The 20,415-nt window shown below is 36.3% G+C and overlaps 1 protein-coding gene across 5 annotated transcripts in view; it reads left to right on the top strand.

Moving 5' to 3' along the window:
- Positions 1–20,415, top strand: part of ARHGAP29 (Rho GTPase activating protein 29) — a 71,939-nt gene that overhangs the window by 33,011 nt on the left and 18,513 nt on the right. For all 5 annotated transcript variants that reach the window (XM_044748870.2, XM_070486865.1, XM_044748871.2 and 2 more), the window contains 9 exons: positions 5,198–5,294; positions 5,659–5,731; positions 7,936–7,984; positions 8,623–8,760; positions 9,669–9,733; positions 10,166–10,276; positions 10,374–10,454; positions 10,664–10,852; positions 11,806–11,943. In XM_044748870.2, coding sequence (XP_044604805.2) covers positions 5,198–5,294; positions 5,659–5,731; positions 7,936–7,984; positions 8,623–8,760; positions 9,669–9,733; positions 10,166–10,276; positions 10,374–10,454; positions 10,664–10,852; positions 11,806–11,943 — 941 coding nt within the window. The remainder of the gene's footprint in view (positions 1–5,197; positions 5,295–5,658; positions 5,732–7,935; positions 7,985–8,622; positions 8,761–9,668; positions 9,734–10,165; positions 10,277–10,373; positions 10,455–10,663; positions 10,853–11,805; positions 11,944–20,415) is intronic.

The following is a 20,415-nucleotide window of genomic DNA, read 5'->3' as shown; positions in this document are numbered from 1 at the left end:
GTTAACCACTTGGCCATGGGGCCAGCCCTCTATCAGGATTTTTGAAATGGCTTGTCTAGTTCTAAAATATATCCATTGGTACATTGAGTTATATTTATAAATTTATAAATTAATTTATGATTAAATTTATAAATTAAAGAGAATGTATATTTAGCATTTCTGAGAATATAGTATGCATTTCGTTTCTTCAAGTTGTCTTTTGTATTTCTCAGAAGCAACTTAAAGTTTTCATTTTGTAAATCTTGTAGCTTTAAAAAATTTTTTCCCCTAAGCATTTTTTTCCCATGAAAATGGTGAAAATTTTCTTCCATTATATTTTTTAATTCAGTGGTTTTCAAACCGTGGGCTCTGATTTGTGGCATCAAGTTGGTGGATTGTGACCAGCATTTTTAAAATATGACAGAGAATAGAAAAGAAAAGTGAGAATCCAGCTCTTCTTAAGGAGATACTAAATGTGTCTTAGTGCTTCTTGTTTTGACTTGATAGGGACCCCAAGGGAAACAGTTATTTAAACCTTCAGCAAAATTTTGATGAGATTTTGAAGAACGGCTAATGGGGGGAGAGAGTGGAGACGTAAATACCAATTAGCAGGTGGTTAAATAGTCCAGACTAGAGACAAAATGTGGCCTTTAGAACTAAGTCAGTGGCAATGGGAATGGAAAGGAAGAACAAAAATATTTTAGAGGCCTTTTGAAAGTGAAGCTAATGAGCTAAGGAATGTATGGAAAAGTGTAGGCCCGAGGGCAGAGCAGAAAGGACCATAGAGTTCAGTTTAGCACAGGCTGAGACTGCAGCGCCGGTGGGTAAAGACTGGGAAGCAGGGAAGGAGTATATCCAACAGACTATGGGAAATGTGGGTCTGGAGCTCAGAGGCTAAAACTAGTCAGGCAGTTTAAGGATTCATTCCCTTCAAGGTCTGAAAGGGGTTCTCTGGGGATAATGTGTAGAGAAGAAAGCCAAGAAGAGAACTGCAGGCTCAGTGGGAGCGACTGTGTGAAGTGCACATCATCTACAGTTAGGTGTAGAACGTGAGGGCTCTCGTGTTACCGGATACCAAGCCCTGTACCCTACGCTCTTTCTGTTTATTTCCTGTCATTCCTTTCAACAATGATCCGTTTTCCATATGAAGAGATTGAAGTTAGGTCATGTATCCAGAGTAACTCAGGATGTGGTAGAGGCCAAATCTGAACTCAGCTCTGAAACTCTGAAGCCTTACCTCTTGGCTTGCTATAACCCATTGCTTCTAAGAGAGCAGAATAGTTCAAGATGGAAGGAAGCGGTTAATATTTGTAGTAATAGTAGCTGACATTATTGAGGATGTACTTATTGTATGCCAGACACTGCTAAGCTGTTTACATGGATTATCCCATTAATCCTCACAGCAAATTTTTGAGGTCAATACTATTGTTACATCAGCTCCAATTTTGCAGATAAGAAACCTGGGATGTAGACAAGTTTGTCCAAGATTGCATATTATTAAGTGGTAGAGTTGCAGAATGGTCAAGTAGGATGAGAACTTAGAAGAAAAAAGACAGGAGCCGGCCCGGTGGCGCAGTGGTTAAGTGCGCACGTTCTGCTTCTTGGTGGCCCGGGGTTCGCCAGTTCGGATCCCAGGTGTGAACATGGCACCACTTGGCACGCCATGCTGTGGTAGGCATCCCATATATGAAGTAGAGGAAGATGGGCACGATGTTAGCTCAGGGCCAGGCTTCCTCAGCAAAAAGAGGAGGACTGGCAGTAGTTAGCTCAGGGCTAATCTTCCTCAAAAAAAAGAAGAAAAAAGACCTCCAAGTTTGGCTAGTAGGAGGTTATTGTTGACAGTGTTCTTCACTGGAATTGAATGAAAATAATAACTAACATTTATTGAGCATTTTTCTGTGTAACACGCTGTTTTGACTTCATTTAAGCTTCACAACAATTCTCAAAATGCGTATTATCTCCATTTTATAAATGAGGAAACGGAGGCACAGAGCACGTAAGTTACTTAACCTAGTAAGGGACAGTTAGGATTTAACCTAGGCAGACTGGCTTCAGAACCTTGCTTAACCAGGGGTCATCAAAATAACTACCAGTGGACCAAATCTGACCTGCTGCCTGTTTTTGTTAATAAAGTTTTATTGGAACACAGCCAGTCTTATTTATCTGTCATCATATCTCATTCGTGTATGTATGGCTCCTTTAGGCAGAGTTGAATAGTTGCAACAAACCATATCGCCTAAGTCTTAAATATTTACTATTTAGCACTTTACAGGAAAAGTATTCCAACCCTTAATAACCATTAAATTGGATGAAAAGCCAAATCCTGGTCAAGTCAGACCTGTTGATACAGGTTTGGCAGTAAAGAAATGTTAAATTAGATTGGGTGGTACCTTTAAAAAGAAACATGGTAAAATGAAAATTTTTTCACATAAGAAAGATTTGGGTATGTTACTACCATAAGAAAAATGTCAGGTGAATGGGAGGCAGTGAAGCTATGAGGAAGGCGCAATGGTGGTGTAGGGTTTGAGAGAATGCAGGAGAGTGGGAAGATTTATTATCGGAAGGGAGCCAAAAACTCTTCTTTGAAACACTGAGCAGGAGCAGAAAAGAGAAAGGATATTAGAAATATAGGGCTGTTTCGAAATGGAGGCCAGGGGAGTAATAGGAATTTTCATTAGGTGAGTATCACCTCATTCATGTAGGGATGAAGATAAGGAAGGAAGGTCATTCAAATAACTGTCTTTCTACTGCTCACGATTATTTTTTTTTTAATCTCCCAGTCATGTTTAATGCTATGAAAATGTATATTCATAGGAAAGAAAGAATAATTATTGAATTTTGGGTAGTGTTATAAAGTATTTTTTTCTTTAAAGTCAAATAGGTTAAAGTTAGGAAATATGAGTAGGCTTTGTATTTTGGCTGGTATTACATTATAAATTACTATTTAAAGTCTACTTTCTAATGATATTTTTAAAATAGCTTTATTCAGGTATAATTGACATACAATAAACTGCACGTATTTATAGTGTACAATTTGGTTAATTTTGACATGCATACTCTTATGAAACCGTCACAATCCAGATCATTCATGCCCCTTTGTAATGCCTGCTTTCTCTGCCCCCTGTACCTCTCTTTCACCAATTTTTGTATGTTGTTTTCATTTTCATTCTGGTCAAAATACTTTCTAATTTCTCTTTTTTCTTCTTCGACCTGTGAGTTAATTTAGAAGTGTGTTAATTTAGTTTCCTAATATTTGGGGATTTTCCAGAGATCTTTGTCATTTCTAATTTAATTCCATTTAGTTACAGAACATATTTTGCCTGATTTGAATCCTTTTAAACCCATTCAGACTTGTTTTATGACCCATAATATGGTCTATCTTGGTAAATATTCAGTGTGCATTTGAAAAGAACTTGTGTTTTGCTGTTATTGGGTGGAGTGTTCTATAAATGTCTGTCTGGTCAAGGTGGCAGATAGTATTGTTGAAGTCTTTCATAGCTGTACCAATTTTCCATCCACATGTTCTGTCACTTATTGGGAGAGGGGCATTGAAATCTCTGTCTATAACTATGAAATTGTCTGTTTCTCATTACAGTTCTATTAGTTTCTGCTTCATGCATTTTGAAGTTATTAGGTGCATAAATGTATAGCATTGTTATGTCCTCTTGATGAATTGACTCCTCCATCATTATAAAATGATCTTCTTTGTCTCTGGTAGTTTCCTTGGCTCAGAAATCTACTTTGTGTGATATTAGGCAGTAAGCTGGGTTAGTGGTAGAGTTCACCATGTTTGTTTCTATCTGTCAGGATTCCTGTGCTGTGTTGCCTGATAGCCAATGTCTTGAAAACTGTTGTTTCATGTATTTTTGTCTGGGTTTCTTTTAGTTGTTTCAGGCAGAAGTGTAAGCCTGTTTTTCTGTCATGGCCAGAGCACAAGTCCAAAAATATTTTTTAAATTATTTACGATAGTTCTTAAGTTTTTCTTTTTGTTTGTATCAGGGATACTAAGAAGAATCTGATGAAAGATAGAGACCTTAGCTCCTCTCATCTACAAAGGCTTATACATGTAAAATCTTGGTTATAATTTCATGAGGTTTACAGTCTTGAGGTTTAATTCATCCTTGCTTAGGAATCCTTGCTTTCCAGCATTTTCAGCCCTAGTTACACATTAGATTCCCTGGGAGAGGTTTTGAACAAAGATCTGTGCTTCCCCAGACCTGTGAAATCTGAAACTTTGGTGGTGGGACCCAGACTGTGTTTAAAACTCTGTAGGTAATTCTGATCTTCCGCTAAGCTTAAGAACAACTCTGTTAAAGCAAAGGATGGCTTCCTCTCCACCAGGTTTCTCTACCTTCCCTTTATTGGCAGGGATCCTGGGGAGGGTAGATACAGGGAGCCAGTTGCTCCTTACACTCATCCTGAGTAGAATAGGTTACTTTAAAAAAATTGCCAATTCCACCTTCAGATTTTGTCTCGGTAAATTGTATCTGGGCTTTTAACAAAGATGCATGCGGAAGAAGTTATAGTAAGAAACCTTTTTCAGTTATGTTTCACAATTTGTTTTAACAAAACACAAAATGTTAGAATATCCCTATGGTAAACAAAAGACAGCTATATATCAATTAACATGGACCTCAGAGCCCAAGAACCTGTAGGAAATAGGCTATAAATAAATAAGAATTTAAATTTTTTAAGCATTGGGTGTTTTTTATGTGTTAGGCTCTATATTATAGATTTTATGCTATGTCGAATGTATATATGACTTCAATTATTGGTAATTCCTAGAGAAATTGTACTTCATATTGACTTAAGAGAGCCATAGTGTGTTTAGCTGTTTTAAAAAATGCCATGAAGCAAGAAGCAAGAGAAAATAGCGCGGTGCACTCTTAGTGAGAGAGGTCTGGTGTGACAGGGACTGTGTGAGTCCAACACCGATTGATTTCACACCGACTCATTTTTTAGATGTGTCGAATTATGTAATGCGTGGAGTAGTCAGTTTGGAATGCCAGCTACTTTTATGCAAGCTAATTCTTTTGTATGATTTCTTTAATGAAGAATTTGAACATCATGTCTGTTTTGTGTATTCGGCTTTTCAGTTTTCTGAATCTTCTAATGCTTCTAGAAGTAATGGTGGGTTTTTAAGGGATTAAATGACTTTGTATAAATGTAGTTTAAGATATTTTCACCCTCATTTATTGTAACCAACCTTTCTCTATAGCCGTGAACTTCACAGAAGTTAATGAAGAAAACAAAAACGATCTCTTCAGAGAAGTGTTTTCTTCCATTGAAACCTTGGCCGTTACCTTTGGGAATATGTAAGTAGAGGACTGTCATTTAGAGAAATTTGGGCCTAGGTCTTTCAGTGAGGGTATGTCCTTAATTGAGTAGATACATGAAAAGTAAAGTATTAACCAATATAAAATATTATCACAGCTTTGGCAAAGCTACATTCTATGTTCTTTGATTACTGTATTTGGAGGTGTCTTGATAGCTGTTTAGAAGCAGCTTCCATTTGCAAGTGGCTGTGGTTTATGTGAATAGATTCCTAGGAGTTTATTTCTAAGGGTCTTACTAGAAAAAAATTGGTTCTAGATTATGTGTTGAATGTAAAGCCTATGACAGAGCAGTGTAACGACTTGTCTTTTTATTTCTATTGCTTTTTTTTAAATCCCTGGGTAGCCTGACAAACTTCCTTATGGGAGATGTAGGCAATGATTCATTACTGCGACTGCCTGTTTCTCGGGAAAGTAAGGTAGGTCAAATCTGTGTGAGAGCAGAGACTTTAAAATTGTTAACTGAGTATTTCAGTAATTTCCTAGTCTTAACCTCAGTAGTACTGTTTGATGGGTTTTGAGTTTAGCAAGCAAAACAGATCCGTTCATTTTAAATATGATAATTTATGATTAGTTTCCAGAGCAAAAGTTTAATTGTACTTTCTATGTGAAACTATCATTTTAAAATAATGTATTTGATAATTTTATAGTGTCTTATGTAATGAGTCTCTATGTCATATGGTCCAAAATTTTAGTAAGGAATTCTTAACCATTTTTCCTTCCTAACGTTGTTGCAGATCTTAAAGTCTGGTGGAAACTTAGAAAAATAATACAAGAAGTAAAGAGGGTGTTAATCTTTTCACACATCCTACCGTTTGTTTGTTACCATGAAATACTTATTAACAAGCCCATAGGTCTTAATTCTCCCGAAGAGCATCCCTATAAGTATGTCAGAGGATTGGGGCTCTGATTCCCACTTGGAAGAAAAATGGCATCAAATAATAGAACATGAGGAATGGATGTAGAATATTGCTTTAAAGATTTTTATAGTAATAGTAATATTTTCATTTGACTAAAATTTTTTCACCAGAAGGAGGATATTTAAACAAACGGTGTTAGGGACATATGTCAATCATTTCCTGTTAAGGATGATCAAATCTACAAAGGATTTCAACAAATATTTGAAATGTGCCAAATACTTGTGTTATATCAAAATAATATAAAAACTTCAGGTCTTTCTTAAAATGATACAAAATATGAATGATTATTTAATGCATTTGTTATATGTACTACAATATTGGGAAAAAATTGTGACTATTTCTGAAGTCATCCATTGATGAATCGAGGAGGATAGTGTATAAACCGTATCAGAATGATGAAAAATTTTAAGATCTTTAAATATTTTACTATTATTCTGATTTTTCCTCAGTTTTATCTTTTCAAACTTACTGCTAATTCAGAACATAGAATAAAACATTATATCTGCGTGACAAGGCTCTGAACAATTTAAATTTTAGATGTGAATCATATTTCCTGTTCCTGTGCCTCTGTTGTGCACCCATATACTAATTCTTAGTAGGAAAATACTTTTTCCTTTCTTTTTTTCTTTTGCACCTTGTTTTCCTTTTTGCAATTTTTAATTTACCCTAGAGATTGAAATAAAAAGGTCCTTGATGCTATAATGCTGGTAATAAAATAAAATTACTTTGTTTGATGAAGAGTTTTGAAAATTATCTTTAAAAATAGTAGTTGCCATCTATTTAATAGTCCTTATTTTGTACTATGCACTGTGGTAAACCTACATCATCTTAATCCTAAAAATAGCCTTATGAAAGTGGTGTTCTTATCCCCATTTTACAGAAGGGCAAACCACAGTTAAGTGAGCTTAAGTAATAAGTGAGCCCAGTGTCAGACCCCTACTAAGTGCTGGAGCTGGACTTCAAACTCCAGTTCTCTGATCCGCTTTGCCCTGAATCCCTGCATACTCTGTGCTGCCCCCCGAATAGATGACATTTGTTTAAGATCTCACAGTTTTGGCATCTGATATTTTCCTGTACTGTCTAGTAAGGTAGCCACTTGTTACATCTAGCTCTTTAAATTTAAATTAATTAAAATAAGTACAATTAAAAATTTACTCCTCATTTACATTAGCCACTTTTCAAACGCTCACATAGCTACATGTAGCTGATAGCTACTGTACTGAACAGTGCAGATACAGAAGATTTCCATCATCGTAGAAAGTTCTGCACTAAACTGTCCAATAGTCTTTCAGAGAAATGCTTGTCATAAAAGAAAATGATAAAAGGTGGCTGGAAGAGACAGGGCTTTGTCTGCTCTTTGGATAGCAATCTGTTTAGATTGCTTCTGTAACTTCCTGACTAATATTTTTGAGATCTGCGGAATTTAAAGTTTTGAATGGATTCACTAATGTTAACTTAATGCTTTTAGTAAACAATGAGGTTATTCATTCTTAGACCTTGAGAACTGCTGTTGTAAAAAGCTGTATAATTCTTATAAAATGTTCTGGCATTTAAGCAGACTTCTCAGGCCCTTTGAGTTCTAAATACTTGAAATTCCTTGGAAGGAATTATGTCAGAGTAACAAATTAGAGTGAAAAATTTCTGAAGCAAAGATCTGTTGTCTTCTGCTCTAATCTTAACTCTGTTTCCTTCCATGCTGTAAGTCTTTTGAAAATGTTTCTGTGGAATCAGTGGACTCACCCAATGAAAAAGGTAATGCTGGAAGTACTTACAAGTTTTGTCAAACTTTTTGCAGTTACTTTTGATGAAGTTAATCGCTTCTTGCTTAGTAAACTAAAATACTCATTTTTAACATAAAATGGTGTGTAAAGTTTTACATGTCAAACTTAAGGAAAAACAACCTGTTAGAGTAGATGATAGAGACTGATGAAGAATTGCATAGGGCTTGTAACTTGATGAATAATAGAAATACACATTAAGATAAAAAATACATTATAATTTGAAACCAGTTTAAGTTTAAATGGTGACCCTTTAAATTTGTCACTTGTATTTCTTTTTTTTGTGTGAGGAAGACCTTCCCTGAGCTAACATCTGTTGCCAGTCTTTCTCTTTTTGCTTGAGGAAGATTGTCACTGGGCTAACATCTGTGCCAGTCTTTGTCTATTTTATGTGGGATGCCACCACTGCATGGCTTGATGAGCAGTGCTAGGTCCACGCCCGGGATCCGAACCTACAAACTTAACCGCTATGCCACTGGGGCAGCCCCACACTTGTATTTTTTTTTAAACCAGTTTTCATTGAAGAAAATTTTAGGATTGTGTGACTGCTTCTTTGTTTAGAGTTATGTGGTTATATTTAATATATCCATACCTTGATATTTCTATTTTCAGGAAATTTTTCTCCTATAGAACTAGACACCGTGCTGTTAAAGAACACTGACTCTGTGGAATTGGCTTTGTCGTATGCTAAAACATGGTCAAAATATACTAAGAACATAGTTTCATGGGTTGAAAAAAAGCTTAACTTGGGTAAGTTGCCCTTTAGGCCATCTGATTAATTTTGGAATGTAAGAAATAAAGTTTGTGGTTCATTTTCTACAGACTATGAGTGATATGATTCCAAGTTAGTAGCTGTTTCAGTGTGGTAAATAAAGTCATTGTCCGTTTTCTCTTCTTGAAATAGGAAAGACTCTTCTTCCAATAAGCATACTTATTGAACATTACTCTGGGCCAACCTCTAGATCTGGGACACAAAGACAACTAATATACTGTCTTTGCCTGTAAGGAAGTCATACTCTAGTGGGTAAAAAGAAGTACAATCAGATAATACAGTAAAAGGAGATAACAGCAACAATAGATGTATGAGCAGAAGGCAACAGAAACCTGTGAGGAACATCTTAATAGCTATTATATTCCCAGTGTTTTATAGCTGACAAAGTGCTTTTATGGTTGACAAAAATTATCTCATTTAATCCTTACCAAAACCCTGGGAAGTAGGCAAGACAAGAATTGTTATCCCAGTTTTACAGCTGAGACCAGCAAGAGAGGTGATTTGCCTAAGGTCAGATAGCAGATTTGCCTAAGATCACATACCAGTAATTGGAATAATGTAGAATTTATCCAGAGCCCGGGCTCTTTCTACTACATTATCTGTTTTTAGTAGGGCATGCCCATGAGCATCACCTGAATAGCCTTATAAAAGGACAATGTGCAGGCCTAGGTGCCATCCCCCAGAGAGGTGAGGTCTAAGCAAGTGTATCTGGAAAGTCTCCCAGTTGATTTTGATGAGCACTTCCAATTAATAAGCACAGCATCATATCCTCATGCAGACTAGTATTTGCGATCGGTTTTTAATTGGAGAATTACCAATAATTTTAGAGTATGGAGGGGGAGAATAAGTTAATTTTACCCTCTAATGCCTTCTTTGACCTTTTCAGAATTGGAGTCCACTAGAAACATTGTCAAGCTGGCAGAGGCAACTAGAACTAACATCGGACTGCAGGTAAGTGTTGAGTGAACTACCAGGGTTCTTTACCAAGAGATCACTCAGATGGTCTCCGGATAGTGCCATGCAAAATCAGAAAATTTCATAGTTAATATGGGAAAGAACTGAAACACTGAACTTTTTATTGACCAAATAAATTTTAAATTTACATGGATACCTGTTATGAAAAAAACTAGGAAATTCACAATTTTAGATGAATGTTGATTGGTTAGCTGCTAATTTTGCTAACTAGTTTTATAATTAATTATAATTAATTTTCCTCAGTATTTTTCTCATATAGTTAGATTTATGACTAGTCATTTTTCTGGGGAAAAAAATGCAAAGTCTAAACTTAAAAGTTCTCGTTTTGAAGAAGAAGAGTACTGGGCGGGGTCTAGAACTCTAGTGCCATTTCTATTGGAAAGTTTACTTTTCAATTTTAAATTCTAGGAGTTCATGCCACTGCAGTCTCTGTTTACCAATGCTCTTCTTAATGACATAGAGAGCAGTCACCTCTTACAGCAAACAATTGGGGCTCTCCAGGCCAACAAATTTGTGCAGGTAAAAATTTATATGTACAATACACATTTATTTTAACAACAGCATACCTTTAAAAAACAGCTTTTCTTTCTTTCTTTTCTTAAAATACTGTGGACAGCCTCTACTTGGGAGGAAAAATGAAATGGAAAAACAAAGGAAAGAAATAAAAGAACTTTGGAAACAGGAACAAAATAAAATGGTGAGTATTGTGATGGAGTTTCATCTAGCTCTTTGTGAACGTCGTCGAGAAGCCTCTGCAGCATCCGAGCAGCTCTCTGGGAAGATCGTTCCTGAACCCTATTGTTTTTCCAAAATGCTGTCTTGATTATCTTGCTGAATATGCTCAAGAAACTTGTACTTTAGGGTTACTTTCTCATTCTGTGTTTAATACTCTTCTTTTCTGTGTAGCTTGAAACAGAGACTGCTCTTAAAAAGGCAAAACTGTTATGTATGCAACGTCAAGACGAGTATGAAAAAGCAAAATCGTCCATGTTTCGAGCAGAAGAGGAGCATCTGTGCTCAAGTGGTGGATTAGCAAAGAATCTGAACAAGCAGCTAGAAAAAAAGCGAAGGCTTGAAGAGGAGGCTCTTCAAAAAGTAATGAGCTTTGCTTGTTACTTGCAAGTTGAATTAGCAATAATCTGCTCAGGCTTCGGTTCTCAAACTTCAGCATGCATCAGGGTCACCTGGAAGGCTTGTTAAAGCAGATGGCTGTGCCCCACCTCCAGAGTTTCTGATTCAATAGGTCTAGAGTTGGCTCCAGACAATTTCCATTTCTATCAAGTTCCCAGGTGATGGTCCTGCTGTTGCTGGTAGGGATCTACACCTCTCTCCCTCTCTTTTTTTTTTGGTGAAGAAGATTAGCCCTAAGCTAACATCTGTGCCAGTCTCCTGCTATTTTGTATGTGGGATGCAGCCACAGTGTGGCTTGATAAGCGGTGTGTAGATCTGTGCCCGGGATCCTAACCTGCAACCCCAGGGCTGCCAAAGCGGAGTGTGTCAACTTAACCCATGCGCCACTGGGCCTACTCCTTTGTGGGGATCCACACTTTGAGAAGCACTATTCTAAGAGACTTTTGGTTATCTCTTGAATTTTTGGTTGGTTTGTGAAAGAAATATCTTAGAGAAAGCAGTAGTTTAATGTTTTTTACTTGATGTTCAGGAAGTTCAACGTATAGACAACTGTGTATATATGTGAACTAATTCCAATACCTGATAGAAAGGCTCGGCTGAAGCTTGGTATTATTTATAAAGTATAATTTGATAAATTCTGTGAGAAGATTATATGGAAAACAGTAAATAGAAATAGAAAAAGCTGTTCAATAGAAGTGGACGTTTATTTTATAGACAGTATGCTAATTGTAAATTGTACTTGACTATCCATTAAAATTAAGTGCCCTTGAATTACTGATTGTTATCAGAATTTTGTGCATAAAATCGTTTTTTTTTTTATTTTTAGTTCTTTAAATTGAGCTTTACTACAGTAAGTAAGTGTTTTAAAATATAGGTTCTAGTGATCAGTGGTATTTTTTTCTGTCATCTTCCTGAAGGTAGAAGAAGCAAACGAACTCTACAAAGTTTGTGTGACGAATGTTGAAGAAAGACGAAATGATCTCGAAAATACCAAAAGAGAAATTTTAACACAACTGCAGAAACTTGTTTTCCAGTGTGATCTTACCCTTAAAGCTGTAAGTAGTTTGCAGTCATCAGTCTTTGCAGGCAAGGGTGAAACGAAGAGTCCACATCTGCAGGAGGAGAGCGATGCTTGATGAGTCGGGATTCTTATAGGATTTAATTTCTGAGATAGTGGAACATTTAGAGTTTAAAAATTGACTTTCAGTTTTTAATAGTGGTATATAGTTTCAGTTACATTTTTTCTCTTGTCTCTCCTCCCCACAACGGATTGATTTGTTCAATTAAAACGGAAGTCTGAAAATTTGAAGTGGCCTGTAAGCCGCTACCTTTCTCATCTCGGTTGACAAAATGGATTTGACTCCCGAAACTTCTGTCAGCACTATAAGATCTGTTCTTTAAAATTTGAGTAAACTAAATATTAAAATTGAACCCAATGATTTATTTGAAGACATAGCATCCTGCCTTCAAGTGTTTTCATTTGCCTCTTGAAAATAGTTTTTGTCAAATATTTACGTACAGAAAACCTTTTTTGGGGGTGTACATTTCACGAGTTTTAACACATGTATAGATTAGTGTACAATACCCCCACTATCAGAATTCAGAACGGCTCTATCGCTCCAGAAAACTTTCCTCCTGCCGCCCCTTTGTAGTCAAACTCTTCACCCACCCCTCCCCCCTGGTGAGTATTGATCTGTTCCCACATCTTTGTAGTTTGGTCTTTTCCAGAGTGTCATATAAATGGAATCAAATAGGATGTAACTTTTGGCGACTGGCTTCTTTCCCTCAGCATAATGCCTTTGAGATTCACCAAGTATGTGAATGTACCACAGTGTTTATCCATTCACCGGTTGGACATTTGTGTTGTTTCCGGTTTGGGCGGTTATGAATAGAACTACTATGAATATTTCTTTATAGGTTTTTGTGTGAACATAAGTTTGCATATTTCTAGGGTAAATACCTAAGAGTGAGATTACTGGGTGGTATGATAAATGTCTGTTTAACTTTATAAGTTGCCAAACTGTTTTCCAGAGTGGTCATCGCATTTTTCATTATAACCAGCAATTTCTGCATCCTTGACAACACTTACCAGTTGTTGCTTTTATATGTTATATGTTATATGTTGCTTTTATATGTTAGTTGTTTTGATAGATGTGTCATGGTAGTGGTTTTGTCTTTCCAGAATAACTGATATTGAGCATCTTTTCAAGGGCTTATTTACAATATGTATTTTACCTCTTTTTTAAATTGCGTTTTCTTATTGTTGAGCTTGCATCCATAGTCTTCCAGTCTGAAGCTTTTCTTTATTCTTTTAGCAATGTCCTTCAGGGAGCAAAAGGTTTTAATTTGATGGAGTCTAACTTATCGATTTCTTCTTTTATGGGTCATGCTTTTGGTGTTACATCTAAGAGTGCTTCACCTAACCCAAGGTCACAAAAACTATATTTTCTACTAAAAGTTTTATAGTTTGACATTGATGTATGATCCGTTTTGAGTTAATTTTTGTATAAGTTGTGATGTATAGGTTGAGGTTCATTTTTTGCATATGGATGTTGTATTAAAATTACACCTCTGGGATTTTAGTTTATGGAGGTTTTTATTTTATTTAGTTTATGGACTAATAACTTAGTTTATGGAGGTTTTTATTTTATTTAGTTTATTTTAGTTTATGGACTGAATGCTGACATGGAAAGTTCAATGTCATTGAAAGATGAATTACTTACATTTCCCAAGATAAGGGGACATACTTTGCCAGGCAGGGCCACAGGAAAAAAACCTGTTTTGGTCAAGCAGAAGCGGAAGTGAGGGGAAAGCTTAGTACAGAGCCTTATTGGGGTTTCCGAGGGAAAGGCGGGATAAGCAGTATAGGATTGGCTAGTTGGAATAATTCCAGGAGGCTTTGGGATACTGAAGTGGTCTCTAGTTGCTTGGTATCAGGCAGGGGAAAATATTGGCTTGGTGTGTGAGAGTTAGGTAATGAGGTGGCTGGGGTTACATATGAAAGATGTGTTCCCTGGCTAAGAATTGGGTAGCCCTGGGAGGAGCAAGCAGTCTCTCCCTGGCCAGCAAGCTTTTTAAGATGTCAGAACATCAAAAAATACAGATAATAAAAAACATGATTTATACAGATGTCCACTTGTTCCAATACCATTTATTGAAAACATTTTGTGACATCTCCATTGAGTTGTTTTTGCGTCCTTGTCAAAAATCAGTTGACCATATTTTTGTCTATTTCTAGATTCTCTATTTTGTTCTATGGGTATATGTGTCTGTCCTTTTGCCAAAACCCTCCTGTGGATATATGTGTCCACCCTTTTCCCAAAACAGTGTCAATTACCGTTGCTTTATAGCAAGTCTTAAAATCAGATAGTGTGAGTCTTCCAAGTTTCTTTTTTTTCAGAATTGTTTTGAGTATTTAAGATCCTTCAACTTCCATAAATATGTTAGAATCAGCTTGTCTATATTTGCAAAAACTTCTACTAACATTTCGAATGGAATTGTGTTAAATCTTAAATCAGATTGAGGAGAATTGACTATATATGTGGCATTTTAACTATATGTGGAGTTGCCCAATCCATGAACCTAGTATATCTTTTGATATTTGATATTTTTTTAATCAGCATTTTGTAGTTTTCAACGTGTGTCTGTCACATGTTTTGTTAGATTTAAACCTAGGTATGTATATATTTATTTTGGGAACTATTGTGAATGTGATTGATTGATTAATAGAAAGATGCACACGTATAATTTATGTGTATGTGTGTGTGTAGCTATACATACACACACACACACATTTATTTAATATCAAATTTCAGTTTTTCATTGTTAGTATTTAGAAATACAGTTGATTTTTGTATGTTGATCCTGTATCTTGCAACCTTGCTAAACTCACTAATTAGCTCTGGGAGCTTTTTTTGTAGAATCGTTAGAGTTTTCTACATAGAAAATCACATTATCTGCAAATAGGGACAGTTTAATTTCTTCCTTTCGGATCTGTATTCCTTTCATTTCTTTTTCTTACTGCACTGGCCAGGACTTCCAGTTCATTGTTGAATGGGAGTCTTGAGAAAAGACATCTTTGCCTTATCCTTGATCTTAGGGGGAAAGCATTAAATATGATGATAGCTGTAGGCTTTTTGAAGATGCCCTTCATCAGGTTAAGGAATTTCCCCTTTTTCTAGTCTGCTGAGAGTTTTATCATGAAGGTGTTGGATTTTGTCAAAAGATTTTTTTTTGCGTAATTTGATTGATATGTTAATGTAGCTTTTCTTCTTTAGTTTGTTCATATGCTGGATTATATGGATATCTGAGTGTTGATCTAGCCTTGCATTCCTGGGATAAGCTGCTCTTGGTTGTGATGCATTGTTCCTTTTATGTATCTTTCATATAGATATGTCTATATCCTTTCATGTAAGTTGTTGATTTTATGTGTATAGAGCTGTTCATAGTGTTCCCTTATCCTTTCAATGTCTCAGTAGGCTGTAGTGATACCCTCTCTTTCGTTCCCGATATTGGTAATTTGTGCCTTCTCTCTCTCTAGCTAGTCTGGCTAGAGATTTATCAATTTTAGTGATCTTTTCAAAGAAACAGGTTTTGATTTCATTGCTTTATCTCTGTTTTTTAAACATTTTATTTAGTTCTGCTTTTTATTCTTTATTTCTGCCTGCTTTGGGCTTATTTTGCTTTCTTTTTAGTTTCTTAAAGTGGAAGCTTAGATTGTTCATTGAGACCTCCCTGCTTTTTGAATACAAATATTTAGTGATTTAAATTTCCCTCTAAGCACTGCTTATCTCCATCCCACAAATTTTGAAATACTGTATTTCTATTTTTGTACAGATCAAAATATTTTCTAATTTCCCTTGAGACTTCATCTTTGATCCGTGGATAACGTAGAAGTTTCTCGTTTAATTTCCAAGTATTTCAGGATTTTCTGGAAAGCTTCCTGATATTGATTTCTAGTTTAATTTTGTTATGGTAAGAGAAATATTTTGTACGATCAGTTCTCTTAAATTTGTTGTCGTTTGCTTTATGATTCAGGATATGGTCTATCTTGGTGAATTTTCCATGTGTGCACTTAAAAAGAATATGTATTCTGTTGTTGGCTGGATTGTTCTGTAAACATCAGTTAGTTCCTGTTGGTTTATGGTGTTATTTATCTTCCTGTGTCTTTGATAATGTACTTTTTACTTCTAGCAATACTGAGAAAGTCTTGAAGTCTTCAACATAGTGTATATTTTTAGTTTATCAATTTTCGTTTTGTGTATTTTGAAACTCTGTCAGTTGCTTATACATTGATGGTTGTTATATATTCTTGGTGAATTGATCCTTTTATCTTTATGAAATGTCTTTTTATCCTGGTAATTTTCCTTGCTTTTTAGTCTATTTAATATTGGTATAGCTATTTCAATTTTCTTTTGATTATTTTTAGCATGGTATATCTTTTTCTATTCTTTTACTTTTACCTTTATCATTATATTTAAAGTGAATTTCTTAAAGTTCACTATAAAACATATAGTTCAGCCTTGATTTTTTAAAAGAAGACTCTTTGACGATCTCTTTTAAGTGAAATGTTTAGACCATTTATATTTAATGTAAATATATATTTAGATTTAGGCCTACTGTTTTATTATTTGTTTTCTCTTTGTACCTTATGTTTTCCTTCATCCTTTTGCTGCCTTATTCTAGATAAATTGACAGTTTCTTAGAATTACATTTTAATTTATCTAAAATACTTATCTTTATTTTTTGAGGAATATTAGCCCTGGGCTAACTACTGCCAATCCTCCTCTTTTGCTGAGGAAGACTGACCCTGAGCTAATATCTGTGCCCATCTTCCTCTACTTTATATGTGGGATGCCTACCACAGCATGGCTTTTGCCGAGTGGTGCCATGTCCGTACCCGGGATCCAAACTGGTGAACCCCAGGCCGCCGAGAAGCAGAATCTGCACACTTAACCACTGTGTCACTGGGCTGGCCCCTTATCTATGTTTTAATTTGTCTATTATCTACATTTTAGTTTATCTATTGAGTTTTGTACTATATCTTTCTGTATAGTTTTTTTAATGCTCACGCTAAGGATATATCTATATAAACTTCTCACAGTCTGCTTAGAACTGATATTTTACAACTTGCAGGTGGAATGTAGAAATTGTACCATCATATGAATCCCTTTACCCACTTTGGGTTGTGATTTATATATGTATATTACATCTATGTACATTGAAAACTTCACCAACAATGTTACAATTTTTTCTTTCAAAAGTCACAAGTTTTAGGGCCAGCCTGGTGGTGCAGCAGTTAAGTTAGTGCACTCCACGTTGGAGGCCCAGGGTTCACCAGTTTGAATCCCAGGCTTGGACCTACACACCACTCATCAAGCCATGCTGTGGCAAGTGTCCCACATATAAAATAGAGGAAGATGGGCATAGATGTTAGCTCAGGGCCAGTCTTCCTCAGCAAAAAGTAGGAGGCTTGGCAGCAGATGTTCACTCAGAGGTAATCTTCCTCAAAAAAAAAAGTCATGTATTTTAGAGAAGTTAGAAGAAGAAAAGTAGTCTTTTATATTTATCATTTCTGTTATTATTCTTTTATTCCTGAAATTCCATCTTCTCTCTGGTATCATTTCCCTTTTGCCTAAAGACTTCCGTTACCATTTCTTTTATAGTAGGGATGCTGGCAATGAATTCTCTTGGTTTTCTTTCATCTGAGAATGTCTTTGTTTCACCTTCATTCCTGAAGGACATTTTCACTGGGTAGGGAATTCCATTCTTTTCTTTCAACACTTTAAAAATGTTCCACTGCCTTCTGGCCTTCATAGTTCCTAACAAGAAATCTGTAGTTGTTTGAATCATTGTTCCCCTATGTGGAGTGTGTTGTTTTTCTTTGGCTGATTTCAAGACTTTTTTCTTTGTCTTTGGTTTTCAGCAGTTTGATTACAGTGTATGTGTGTGTGGATTTTGTTGAGTTTTCCTGTTCTGAGTTCTCCCAGTCCCTTGAATCTGCAAGTTTGACTCTTGCAATCTTTGGGAAGTTTTTGGCTATTGTTTCCTCAGATATTTTTTGTAGTGCCCTCTCCTCTTCCTCTAAGACTCCAATGACTCAAATGTTAGACCTTTTGTTATTTATCCCACAAGTCTGGAGGGTCTTTTTTCCCCCAATCTTTTTTCTCTTGGTTGTTTGTACTGTTCTATAGATCTGTCTTCAAGTTTACTGACTCTTTGCTTTGTTATCTCCATTTTTCTATACAGCAATCCAGTAAACTTTTTGTTTTGGATTTTACATTTTTCAGTCGTAAAATTTCCTTTTGTTCCTTTTTTTATCTTCTATTTCTCTGCTGAGATTTCAGTCTTTTCATGTTTCAAGATCGTTTGCCATTGCCTTTTGAAACTGTTATACTGCTTCCTGTAGTATCTTTATCTGGTAATCCAGATAGCTGAGTTATGTCAACATTGGTGTCTATTTATTGTCTTTTCTCTTGTGGGTTGTTGAGATTTTCCTGGTTCTTTGTGTGACAGGTAATTCTGGATGATGTCCTGGACACTTTCCATATTACCTTAGGTGGCTCTGAGTCTTTTTTTGTTTTTTTCTGAGAAAGATTAGCCCTGAGCTAACATCCGCCACCAATCCTCCTCTTTTTGTTGAGGAAGATTGGCCCTGAGCTAACATCTGTGCCCATCTTCCTCTACTCTATATGTGGGACACCTGCCTCAGCATGGCTTGATAAGCAGTGCATAGGTCTGCGCCCAGCATCTGAACTGGCGAACACTGGGCTGCCCAAGTGGAGCACGCAAACTTAACTGCTGTGCCACTGGGCCATCCCTTCTGGGTCTTCTTTATAGCCTGTGTTGAATGTTGATTTTTAAAAATTGGAGCAGACATGTGATCTAGTTAGGTTCACTGTCCAGCTCCTGAGTGATTCCCTTCCAGGCCATCTGGCTGGGAAATTGTAGTCTCCCTGCTCTGCTGCCATCGAGGGACAGGTCGGGGAAGGATATAGAGAAAGAAACAAACCCCTCCCTCTTCACACTGCCGTTCATCTGGTCATAGACAAGAACTCCCCGCAGAGCTTTAGATGTCTGTTTGCTGCTGCAGCCATCACTGCCACGGTCACAGGACTGCATCTTAGGGCTTAGGGCTTGAGAGAAAACAAACATGCAAAAGAAGCCCGAGTGTTTCCTCTGCTCTTTCAGTCACGTGGTTTTGAGTAGGGGCTGAGTACCAGCTAGGAAACACAGGAGCAGGAAAAACAGCAGGAAGAGCACCTCTGGATTTGTCATGCCTTGAACTGTAGTTTCTTTCCTTAATGTACCCACTACCATTTACTTTTCAGAGTCCTGAGACAGCTGATTCATGCATTCTGTCCAGAGCTGTTAGGTGAATTCAGTGGGAGACTGGGGAGTGAGCTTATCCCATCTGAATCACAAACCCTCCTTAAAATGTTTTTTGAGTGTTTAAAACTATATCTCATTCATTTACCAAGTTCTTATTACTTAATGTGTGATTAACTTACGGTCATTCACTTATAGAATTTTAATAAAGTGATTTAAAAGAATTATTATACAATCCCAGGATTCAAAATTACCTTGTAAGTCATGTAGGTGACCATTTACCTTTGACAAATCATTTTTACATCAAACAGTAGCTGATGATAGCTAAGACTGAGTATGTGCCTGCTGGTGTGTTAAGCTCTTTGGCTACATTAACTCATTTAATTCTCATAAAATCCCTGTTAGGTAAATGTAATCATTTTTAGCTCATTTTAGTGACAAGGAAACTAATTTAGAAAGCCTTTCTTCTCAACAGGCGGTCCTTGGACCAGTCACATTCTTGTTAATTTGGGAACCTATGAGGAAGGCAGAATCTTGAGTTTCAGTCCAGACTTTTGGAATCAGAATCTGCATTTTGAACAAGGGCCCCCACATAGTTCATTTGCACATTAACTGTTTGAAGCACTTGTTTAGAGAAGTTAGGAATAACTTGATCAAATTCACCCAACATGCACTTGTAAAGCCAAGTTAGAACCAGGTTGAATGACTTCAGAGCCTGTGTTCTTAATACGCTGCTTCTTGCTGAATGGTTATTCAGCCTCGAGTTGAACGACTCCAAAATTAATATGATGTTTATATTGAGCTAAAAAAATCTGTCTTCCTGTGGACCTGGTAAGGTCCTGCGCTGATAACATCCCTCCTCCCCAAGACAGCCCTTTCGGTATTTAAGGGTAACCTTTATCTTCCTTCCCTGGATGTTTTTTTCCAGACTAAATACTTGCAAATCTGGTTACCTTTCTTCATATAACATGGTTTTAAGTCCTCTCTTGAGCTACAGTCTTTTTTTCTACATCCCTTTTAGAAAGTGAGGCTATTTGGTGATCCAACAATTATGATTTCCTTTCATTTGATGTGATGTAAAGAAGAGGTTACCTAACTTGTATGTAACATATCTGTTTATGAATGCCAACTGTATAAAAGAAATGTAAGACAGATACTGCTGTCAAGGAGCTTAGCATTTTAGGGAACAAGAATTAACA

The sequence above is a fragment of the Equus asinus genome, chromosome 16, assembly GCF_041296235.1.
Source record: "Equus asinus isolate D_3611 breed Donkey chromosome 16, EquAss-T2T_v2, whole genome shotgun sequence".
Taxonomy (NCBI): Eukaryota; Metazoa; Chordata; class Mammalia; order Perissodactyla; family Equidae; genus Equus; species Equus asinus.
Note: the sequence above shows the minus strand (reverse complement) of the source record. Positions and strands in the feature narration are given on the sequence as shown.